This window comes from Primulina huaijiensis, chromosome 10 (genome assembly GCF_012295235.1).
Source record: "Primulina huaijiensis isolate GDHJ02 chromosome 10, ASM1229523v2, whole genome shotgun sequence".
NCBI classification, from domain to species: Eukaryota; Viridiplantae; Streptophyta; class Magnoliopsida; order Lamiales; family Gesneriaceae; genus Primulina; species Primulina huaijiensis.
In genome coordinates this window covers 18,262,350-18,274,073 of record NC_133315.1, presented here as the reverse complement: position 1 = coordinate 18,274,073, position 11,724 = coordinate 18,262,350, and the positions used below count along the sequence as shown (strand labels likewise).

The 11,724-nt window shown below is 32.5% G+C and overlaps 1 protein-coding gene and 1 long non-coding RNA gene across 3 annotated transcripts; one reads left to right on the top strand and one right to left on the bottom strand.

Annotated features, from left to right (window-relative positions):
* Positions 1-467: 467 nt before the first annotated feature.
* Positions 468-10,308, bottom strand: LOC140985625 (uncharacterized). Of its 2 annotated transcripts, none has more exons than XM_073453494.1 (7): positions 10,024-10,308; positions 9,865-9,953; positions 5,470-5,645; positions 5,069-5,159; positions 4,909-4,969; positions 4,655-4,724; positions 468-878 (listed from the first exon to the last, which is right to left on the bottom strand). In XM_073453494.1, exons 1-7 carry the CDS (start codon positions 10,100-10,102, stop codon positions 791-793), a joined length of 654 nt encoding a protein of 217 aa, XP_073309595.1. In that variant the 5' UTR covers positions 10,103-10,308; the 3' UTR covers positions 468-790. The 2 variants fall into 2 exon arrangements, with proteins under 2 accessions (XP_073309595.1, XP_073309594.1); XM_073453493.1 differs by having other exon boundaries at positions 4,909-4,972; positions 5,072-5,159; positions 10,024-10,304.
* Positions 877-4,639, top strand: LOC140985627 (uncharacterized). Its single transcript, XR_012176812.1, has 2 exons — positions 877-1,418; positions 4,423-4,639. It is a non-coding gene; the product is annotated as an uncharacterized lncRNA (long non-coding RNA).
* Positions 10,309-11,724: the final 1,416 nt, after the last annotated feature.

Here is an 11,724-nt window from a genome sequence, read left to right as displayed (position 1 = left end):
CTCAATTGTATAATCTTGATGTTTAAACAAACTTGTAATCTCTCTCATTTTGATGTGTGATCAGTTCATCTATGTTCCTTCATCTAGAAGACTCCTGGTGTCACTTATTGTGATAATTTTGAAACTTATGGAAACTGATCAAGTATACTAAAAAATAAACAAATAATATATCTCTTTTATAGTACTGTTTTTTTCTATTTTAAAGAGAAAGAAATATACAATAAAAAAAACTCTTATCAGATTATAAAATATGGTTGAGTTCTTGCTTCCCTTTTTCCACAATTGGTAAAGTTCTTATTTTCCCGAAGGCATTTTCTGTAAAGTAGATCCAATGACTAGAAACTTTTTGACCATGTAGGGTTCATCGGAAAATATCTGGACTCACCTTGCCAAAAAAAATTCCGACGATTGGATGCACCATCACGATACTACACTATTACACAATCAAATCTAATAAACACGAGATAGATGATTTAGGTCTCTCTCTCAAGAAATAATGTACATATACCAAATTTTTACCAGACGAGAACTACCAAGATCGATTTACATCTCCAAACTGCAACTTAATTAGCAATAAAATTCCCACGCAAAGATCGGTGGGTAGAACACGATATGTGTGTTCTTTATACACTCTCCGGAGATTTCATTGACGTTTTTGGTTGTTTAAATTAAATGTGTAACGTAAGATATAAATCGAGAATAGCGGTCTCTTGGAGTGTGCTGGACTGGATTTTTTACCTTTAGTTTTCACATCAAGGCCTCATACTGCATGCATGCTGCTTTTTATCTTCTAGTTGCGTTTTGTAAAGGTAGTATCGCAGGCTTCAGACCAATTCAATGACCTTCCCATTAGATGGGATTTTATTCGTTGGTTCAATCTGCATAAAAACTTTGCCATATAAATTAGATGGAGTAACCTTGTGGAAACCGTAGTGTTTTTTGTTCGAAATTAACTTCAAATTACACTAAACTTTTGGTGCTTACTTGAAATGAAACATTAAAGTAAACTAATGGAAAAAACTTTGCATGATATACGTAAATAGATACAACACTCAAACATCAAGGCCAGCACTTGGATGGTAGAGCTAAGTCAAATAGTAGAGCTAGCCATTCGAATGGTAGCGCCATGTTTTGATCAGCTGTAGAACCCGCATCCAATTGTTAAGAAGTCAAGTACCTAAAACGAAATAGTTGATTCTTCTTAGCCGCTCAAATAACTGGAGCGGAATTCTGAACAGTGGAGATCACTGCATGCTCTATGCTGGAAAGATCACAAATCCATTTCAACTACTATTAGCAGAGATAAAATCTAATTTTTAAAACAAATTCACCCTCTCTGGGTGCTTATAGCATTCAAACCACGATTTTTACTCCCACCAGTCCAGATTATCCATCCATGTCCTATATGAATTGTTAGAGTAGGTACCCGGCAAACCAATATGTGGCTAAGGTTTTTATTGAGTACTCTGACGTAAAACAATCTTTATTTTAATAATATTTTACGATTTTATTTGATTATGACATTATACTTTATTTGTATACACATGCAAACTGCATAGATAAAGTCCGTGAATATACAATAGGTATCATGAGGTCTGCGTCGCAACGTAAGATCGTGAAACTCATTAGAAAGTGTACCGTGTATTTTAAACATGTTCCTAGTTGAATCAGCCACCTAAAACAAAGATAAAGGTCGCTCGAGCTTGAGACTAGCATATGTGATGTAAACGTCATGTTTCATTGGCGAGGACATGGAGATGTCCATTCACACAGATGAGTGATCATATGATGATGCACTGAACAACCCTCCATCGGACTATTCAAGTGGTTCACACTTATCGAGTGGAATAGTCCGTAGTTATGGTTGTACACCATTAGTTCTTTGACCCGGGACAATGTAGGGGCTATACGTACTAGCATACACTTTGATCCGTTTATCGACTCCATTGAGGGTCATCAGGTGGCGAGGTTGGATGTAGTTTCAAAATACATAGGAGCAAATGCATTGTAGTCGGGGATTCACCGTTTGCCTACAGGTGAAGATTTCATATATGGTCTGATGAGTTAATAGTGCAAAGAATCTCTGGCCAGAGTAAGACATGTACAGTTTGGAAAAGTGTTTCCTCAGTTGTGAATACTATGATGTTATTACTCAAAGATAAATCACATCGCTATCGAATTCATATGCAACTCTCGATCTCCCAATGGTTGCAGATTCGATCGGGATATTTGAGTTGAAGGGACCGTACTTTATGCTAACCATGGCTAAAGGTTCTTGCAAGCAATATCAGTGATACCTAAGGGATCATGGGGCGATGCTAATAGACTTTCTTACCATGATACGATGGGTGCAACCATAAATGAGTTCTGACATTCTTGATCAAGGAGTTAATGTAAAGAATGAGGTTAACTAGGATAAACTCAAATAAGAATAAATATTATTCTGAATCACATGAAGATGTGAACCCATAGCTGGCTGTATCTCTGAACCATTGAGGGTCACACAAGTATCGGATTCTGTGTTCCCGTTGAGATAGTCAAATTTCAAGGAGTTGGAATTAGACGACTATAGTTTAATGAAGATCAAACAGGAAGCTTATAAAGGAGTTTATGAGCTGATTCCATAGGATGGAAGAAATGTAAGTTAGCATGATTGCTAATTAAGGAACGAGAGTGGAACTACCTGTTTTGTGAAGGAGTTGACTAAAACTGACAGCTGTCCAATATGGTAAATGAAAATTTTGATCTTCGAAATTTTCATTTTTCATTATATGAACAAGATTTGTATCCTTGACAAATCGGCGCTCTCGGATCGTCGATCGAGGTTATAATGAGTACAAAATCATTAATTTAGTGAATTGAGAATTTACTGATTAAATTATTTTACTAGTAGTAGTGACTACTAACATGTACAAATTCTCTTATATGTTCTAGAGGAGTCTATAATTTAATTAACATATGAGTTAATTATATAAATTAAATAATGGTTATTTAAGTTAATTCACACACACATATATATATTTATTTATTTATATGGTGATATAAAATATGCGTATATATGGTATTAATATATCATGTATTATCAAAAGTTGATTAATGTATTATATTAGTATTATGTGAATTAAATATAATGAAATTATTAGAGTACTTGTAGGAGAGAGACTCCTGATTAGATTATGAGTCTCACTCTATAAATATATACCATAAGATGACATAATTCAATAGAGATTTTTTCCATTAAAATTCACAAAATTCGTTCCTCAATTGCGAAGAAAACTCACGGCCACCTCATGAAATTTGGAAGAAAATTTTGGCCCAAAGCAAATTAGATTTGCTTAATTGTTGATTACGAATCAATAATTATTGGTCAATGATTGATTAATAATCAATTAGCAAAAAAATCCATGATTTAGAATCATGGAAGTCTCGGCCACTTTTAGGAAAAGTAAAGGATATTTTCGTCTACTTGTTTTTTCCATCGCCGTGTCCTTCCAATGCTGCACCGACTCCGGATTTTGGAAATTCGAATACTACAGTCTCAACGCACAAATCGCTTGCGATTTCTAGTGCAATCCAAGCGAGAAACAAAGTTTTCGAACGTGTACCCAATTAAGCGATCAAAGGAACAAGCCGTTCGTAGGGATTTACAAGAAGGGCTATCTCCGCGTAAAAACCGGAACATTTTGGAGTCCAGCATTCTAAATGCAAATATATGTTTCTAAAACTGTCACGCCTCGAGCCCGAACCCGAGCCCGCGCCTGCGTGACTGCACAATGGGCCCCTATAGCAACTACTTCGTATTCGTCATCGCTTTACGAATATGATTAACCCAAGTTGCTATAGAAGTCCATTGTAAGCATTTATAAACTCATTTTAAATCTTTGATTTTTCAGATGTTAGACAAGGGTATCACAATCACCCCCTCCTTCAGAACGCGACGTCCTCGTCGCGGCCTGACCCCTCGATCCACCAGCACCGAGAATCTAGAGGTGGCTCCTACAGGTTCAAGAGGTGGCTCACGTCATGTAGCACTTTGCCCCGCAGGTTCAAGAGGTTGCTCCCATGCACGTAGCACTTTACCCTGCATAGCACTTATTTCCCGGTGTTCCATGCCGGTGACCGGCTCTGATACCATTCTGTCACGCCTCGAGCCCGAGCCTGCGCGTGACTGCACAATGGACCCCTATAGCAACTACTTCGTATTCGTCCTCGCTTTACGAAATGATTAATCCAAGTTGCTATAGAAGTACATTGTAAGCAATTATAAACTCATTTTAAATCTTTGATTTTTCAGACGTGGGACAAGGGTATCACAAAAAAGCCCTATAAATTGTTTTAAACACACGACGCCCAAGCGACAATTTTTAAACCTCCGCTGCGTCTTGGGTGCGAGAATACGATATCCCAACACGAATATCGAAGAAAAAACATTCAATAGCAGGATAAGTATGTGTAAGTTGTAACCATTTGAACCTCCCTGGTGAGAGTAGGCTTACTTTAACCTACTAAGTGGTAGACATGATGTCCTTGAAGCTCGTAGTTTTCTTAAAACAAAAGCATCTATTTTCTTCTCCATTTTACAGCACAATCCTCCGTAAAAATTTTGAAGCTATTGTGAATTTAGAAAACAACGAAGAAATCAATCAAGATTTACCGATGTGACCGCTTCTCAAGGAATCTGGCCAATGTTGCTTTCCTAGCCATAGCCACTGTTGGAGTATAACCTATTTTAAGACATAAACATGGTAAATAAAATAAATCAATACATAATAAAGTAGTTTTCGATTTCTTTGATCAACAAGTCAGCCTTTTTTTTTTTTATTACAACTTAATTGGGGGAGGGGGATATTCAACAAGTCAACTTTTTAGTGCACTGTCAACACTGGATAAGAAGTAGCGCATTCATACCATGTTCGGATTTTCGGGTATCGTGGAAAGATGCACCGCCGGTAGCATACATTTTTCTATCAGCCTGTTAATTATGCATTGATCGTGAAAGGAAACCAAAAGAATAAGGATTATTTAATACAATGCTTCAATAAAAATAAATAAATAAAATAAGGAGGGTGACCTTTTGTGCAGGAAACAAATTGGGTACAGCGGTGGGACAGATTACGGATGATGAAGCTGGGAGTGACAGTATGCGCTCAAATGTGTTCCTAAAAATTATAAGCAAATTATTCAATCATTTTTTACATAATATTATCATGAAAATGTACCTTGACACACATCAATTCATGAACCTACTAATGCAAACAAGAAAGGTCAAATGTTGTCTGTATTCTTAATAATAGTAATATATTATCAAACCATTTTTCCAAGTTAGTTAGCATAAACGAAGCGGGGTGAGTTCCTTTATTCGACGTAGCCATTTGTAGTCAGTTCGATCGAAATATACAACATCAACCTAAGAAAATACACCTTAGTACATGATTGAAAGTTCTTCGAGAACTCACGAAAGTTAATCACCTTGAGATCGATGATCTGTCGTTGCGATTAAATCGAAAACCCGAGTGACTGATTATTGATTTCCCGGTAAAAGATGGGCAAGATCGTTCTCCTAGTTGAGCATTTTCCCAGTCGTACTTACCAGCCGAGTTCCGTATAGAAGTCATATTTTCTGCAGGAGACTTCCGTATCTTCTTCTGTGATCAACCAAGTTAATAATATAAGCAAAATTCATTGGGTATATGAATATTTTATCCGTTTGCCAAAAAGTTCAAATTCAAATTTTTTTTGGGTCCAAAACAACCACTATATATTGTGATGTGTATTCTAAGAACTGGTTCCTCTGAACCATCTTGTCTTTTTTTTTTTAATCATAATATAGTATTTTTCTTTCTTTCTTTTTATCAAAATGTGATATTTTGTAAAGATTTATTAAATTATAGCAAATAAAAATAGAAAATAAAAATAAATTGATATGACTTTCTTGTCTATGTAAATCGCCATCATGTATTCCATATAAAAATTAACTAGTGAGAAATAAAAAAAATATTAATTTATACTATAACTTCTATTTTATTTTTATAAATATAATAATTACAATTTTAAAATTAAAAAATAGTTATGATAACATTAAAAAATAAATTAATAATAATAATAACATTAATAAAAAGACTTAATAATTTATTTTTCAAAATTTATGTACACTTTAATTTTTAAAATAATAAAACTAATATTCAAATTGATATTTCTTATATTAGTAAAATGGAAAATAATAATAATACATACAATAATAAATAAATATTATATTGTATTAATGATAAATTATAAATTCTAATAATATTATTTACTTAAAAGAAAAATGCAAATAATTTGGATAAAACTTTAAGGGTGTGTCAATCCGACAATATTATATCAAAATTGTGTGAAGATAAAGAAATGTGTTGGCGTGCTCTTGCGCGTTTAAATGATATCAGATTCTATGTCACTATTCGTGGTGGATTTCTCAAATATTATAATCATTTGATTATGGATCTAATTGAAAGATGGAGCCGTGAGACCCATACATTTCATTTTCGTGTTGATGAGACAACAATAACGTTACAAAATGTTGTGCTGATATGAAATCTAAATACTAATGGCTTTACTGTCATTGATGTTGATGAGTCTTTTAAGCCATATGTGTGGCAAATTTATTGTGCTGAATGGTTATGTTTTTTACCACATATAAATAATTTCATACCTAAAGATTTCGTGTTAAACACGATCTGTCCATATACGAATATTTAGCTAAAAAGTTTAACCTAAATTTCATTTCATCGATATCTAAAAATATGTGATTCACATAAAAACAAAAAAAATAAATTATTTTACGAAATTTTGCGGGATTCGCTGATATGATAAAATTAATATTTTGATACATCAAACAATCTTTAAATTGGATGTGATCGATCAATAATTTATCTTTTCAGTATTATATCAAATCAACATTTGTCTTTGATAGATCAATAATTTAAATTTTCATAAATATAAAAATTTTAATTTAATCAAAAAATATCTTCCGCCCCGCGCAATCCTTTATTATTTATTATTTTAGTAAATGGCAAAATGATTTACTGGATCAAGATTAAAAAAATCAGTGTAAATTATTAACAAATAAAAAAAATGGTTCGTGGTGGAAAAATGGCCAAACCAATTTAATTAAAATATTTTTTTAAAAAAAACGGTCAATACAGCATCTGTTAAATAAATTAGTTATTGTGATATGCATCTTCCTGTATAGAGTATAATTTTTAAAAATTAATATTCGATAAATGAATAACATATCAAATTAATATTTTCCTCAGCCCCAACTTGAGTTACTGTTAAATTTATAATTTCGATAAATTTATATTTTTTCGAAATACCATCATATAAATCGATAGACCAGTCAATATCATAAATTTGTAAATCTCTTAAACATAAATATAACTAAGAGAATTTAGTAAAATATGATTGTGCTATTTGTTTTTCTTGAAATTTAAATCTTGTTTTTAACTTAAATGTTGTGTTAAGACTTAAGAGTGTATTAATGAAATTAGTAATGAGATGAGTGATTTTATGATAAGTTCTCGTACGTCAAGCTGTTATGATGCTTGATCCGATTGGCTAAGTAGAATGTAAAATACTGACGTCATATTTTAACGGATAATATTATATCTTATGGGGATATGGTCAACGGTAGAAAAATTTTCATGACTGATCTTTAAGAGATGTGAGACAACACCAACAAATAGGCATTCACCTATCCGGACTCATGGACCTAACAGCCCGACTCATTAGCACACAAATAGATGCACACTACTCTACCACAAGTATAAGAAAATAAAGTTACGATTTGACTAACAACTATAATTTTTGGCCTACTGATAAACGCTTGATCATAACATATTAAATATATTATAATTATTAAAATAATTAATATCATTTGCTTATTTTTTATAAATATAAATATATTTTTACAATAAATTTTATTTTTTATATTGATTCGAGGAATACGATATAAAAAATTTGTGAAACACGATTATTTTTTATAATTTTATTAATTTATGTTTGCCAAATCGGAAAAATACTATATAAAATAATAAATTATTTTATCAGTTAATTAATACATCTCTAAATTAATAAAATTATTTGGTTCCAACATTATTAATTGATAACAGTTTTATTGTATGTATAGATAATGTATCATCCAGATTGAATCCGTAATTCTTTCTTTTTTTGTTTTTGATGACAAAAACCTTATTCATGGATTTTTTTAATTCTTCATTTGGTTGTTTTGCTTATTTCAAATTCATGCGTAGACAAATCGTAATAGTATTTATTTATTAATAGAAGGCAACACAAATAAAAATAAGGGCTATGAATGATGTACTTATTACTGATCTTTATTTTGAAGTGGTTTAAATAATAACAGTATTTATTTAATAAATTAAAAAATGGCTCCAAATAATATATTTATAATAATATCAATAACAATTGTGGTATTATGATGTTAATAATAATTGTTGGTATTATAATTTCAAGTCCAAGCCATTTTTTTTTTGAGTAGGTCTCTTGTGAGACGGTCTCACGAATCTTTATCTGTGAGACGAGTCAACCATACCGATATTCACAATAAAAAATAATACTCTTAGCATAAAAAGTAATACTTTTTCATGAATGACTCAAATAAGATATCTGTCTCACAAAATAAAATCCGTGAGACCGTCTCACACAAGTTTTTGTCTTTTTTTTTTTTACTTATAAACCATTTTTCAATTATTAAAATGAAAAATATTTAAAAAAATTCGACAAAAGTCTGTCATGGATTCTAAATCAGCGACAGACTTTTCGGATTCCACTATTTTATCCCAATTACACTAGTTTTATAACTTTTTTTCAAAATTGCACTATTTTGATTGATACGCCCGGAGGTCGGTTAGATCTAGTTCGGCTCACTCTTAGCGGCCAGAGGGATTTGGGCCCAATATTCAGAAAGTCCCGGAGGATCATCTTCGTAACAGAGCCTGTCTGGAGGTCACCTCATTCACACAAAGCTTGTGGGAGGTCAACCGGAAGGTCATCTCAACCGACCTCCAGTATGTACATAATCTCGTCAATCTGAGAGAGATGGCCGACCTCCCCTACCGACCTCCCATCGTGACTGAGGAGCCGACCTCCCCGCTTATGGTATCATGTTGATCGGAAATGTTTCTGGCGAACTCCCGAGCCAAGCTTCCGTATATTCCAGATTGTAAACGATATTCTGCCTAAGAGAGCTCTTATTCATACATTAATGGGTAGACTACATAGGTAAAGCCCGCGAAAGTTTAATCTAATTTTGTCCAAGATTATAAGAATCTAGATCTACCAAATCAAGACTTTATTCATATCCTATAAATATCAGTTCCATTCCTTGTTTATTCATTCACATATTCACTCATTTTACGTACATGATTTTCTCAATTTTCTATTCTCTGACTTGAGCGTCGGAAGGGTTACGCCGGAACAATCTTTCAGCCCCCTTCTAACGTTCTTGTTTGTATTTTCATATTTCGATGGTCTGATCCGAGATGAAATTCAGATCTCCCAGCTACCATCTCGGATTTCAGCAACATCATTGATCAATTTTTATTTTTTGATATTATTTTTAAAAAACCGAAAATAGGAAAAGTAAGCACGAGCGTAAATTTATTATAGAATAAAAAAAGGTAGTATTGCCACATGGATTCAGGTCAAATCCGACATCCAAACAGGCGCAGGTTTTGACCTTTTCTGGATGTGTGGTGTACTAAAATATATACATATATGGCTAATGAACTATAAAATAAGTAATATCCGAAACTAGAATTTAATTAATTTAAGATATTTTTTCCCAAAAAAAGTAAGAAATCTAACCAGGAGAAAATCTTGGAACACTGTTTTTCCATCCATTGGAGAGCCGGTACAAAGAGACAAGGACACATTACGTTCTCCACTTCCGATGCCTGAAGATTATAACATAAGTTAATTAATCAAAGAAAGGGTTCTGATGAAAAGATCGTTTATAATAATTACCTGAATCCACGAACGCATCGGGGTCGTAACTCGGATCTGGGTGGTTTTTGGAAAACAGACCCATGAAATCTATCTCCATGGAGTAATCAACAAAAGAAGATTCAAAAAACGGAAGCAGAAATCCAGAAGGGCGAGAGGCTGGTAGGGTTTGCGCGGAATGAAGAATGTAAAGAGGAGAGGATAATTGTTAAGTGAGGGGGCCGCATCAGAGCGACTGTAAATACAGAGCGAAAAACACGTGCTTGCTTCCATGAATTAATGCAAAGGTAGGCCTCTCTCTGTTTTTCAAAACAGCTACCACACGTGAAATTCAAGGCTTCGGATTAAACAGATAAACGTTTTCCCACTCCTCGTACTCGCCTTTATGTATTTATTTATTTATTATGTTAAATTTATCATAAGATGTGTCATAAATCTATTTTTGTTAGACAAATTATCACGTTTTTTAGTTAAAATGAAAAATAATATTTTTAATATAAATAATAATATTTTTTCATAAATCGAGTCGGATTAGATATTCCTCACATATAATTTTTTTTGTGTATATTATTTAATTGTAATGCAGCACTTAACCAAATATTAATTTCACGACCTGTACAGATGCTAAAAGGATGGTATTCCTTCATATATTTTGCTACAAAATAATTCCAATCATTATTCATGGATTCAACCTTCGACTCATTCATTTTTTTTAAGGTTAAATAAATATTTTTTAAATTTTATTTACAACCTATAATTAATTATTTAGAATAAATAATATGGATTAATAAATAAAAATTATAACTAATAGAAATTACATGTCCTAATAAATAAAAATGTTAGATAAATGGTAAGTAGTGAATGAAAAGAAATGAAAGTTGTCTCACATTGAAAAATGTGCAAATAATATTCTTCCGTATTAGCTATTATTTTGAGCTAAGAGGCACAGAAGTTTTTTGAAAATGAGAAAATGCTGATAGGTTGGGTCTCGATGAAACACACGTGTGGCCGGCCCCGCCCGATGTTGTGTGGTGTCCGTGGATCCGTCGAGAAGGCTGCGTTTGATCCAATGCATCACTTGACCTTTTACAGAAAGTTGTGTTCGTAACCAGAAGGTTGTGTTCCTTCTACACAACTGGTGGACTATTACAAATAATTAGGGGTAATCAAATTTTTTTATTAACCGCCCGAACCGTCCGAATTGAATTGTACCGTACCGTTTTTCATAATATTTTATAAAAATCGCGATTAAAAATATTAATCATAAACCGCACCGCATAAGCGGTTCGGTTATTTTTTTTTGCCAAAAATCGCACCAAACCGCACCGTCTAAACCGCTTGCTATAATATTGTGCCTAGAATTATAATTATTTGTAAACAACATATTCAAATAAAGAAGTCATCGTTCATTGTATCCTAACTCTCTTCAAAATTATTATTCTCACAAATAAAACTTATCTTTTTCTTAATTATTCTTCATATTAGTCTTTTATTAAATTAATTATTTCTTTTGCTACAATATTTTGTTTGAAGTTTTAAAGTTAAAAAAAAAGATAAAATAGTATAAATGTCATTTTTGTTGTGAATGTGTTGTTAAATTATTAACTTATTTTTGAATCATGATTATTGTTTTATCTATTTTGATCTTTATATGCTTTGAACTATATTTTATATTTGAAGACAATATATTGTTGTTGTTTTCAAATAAAAGTAGGTCTCTTG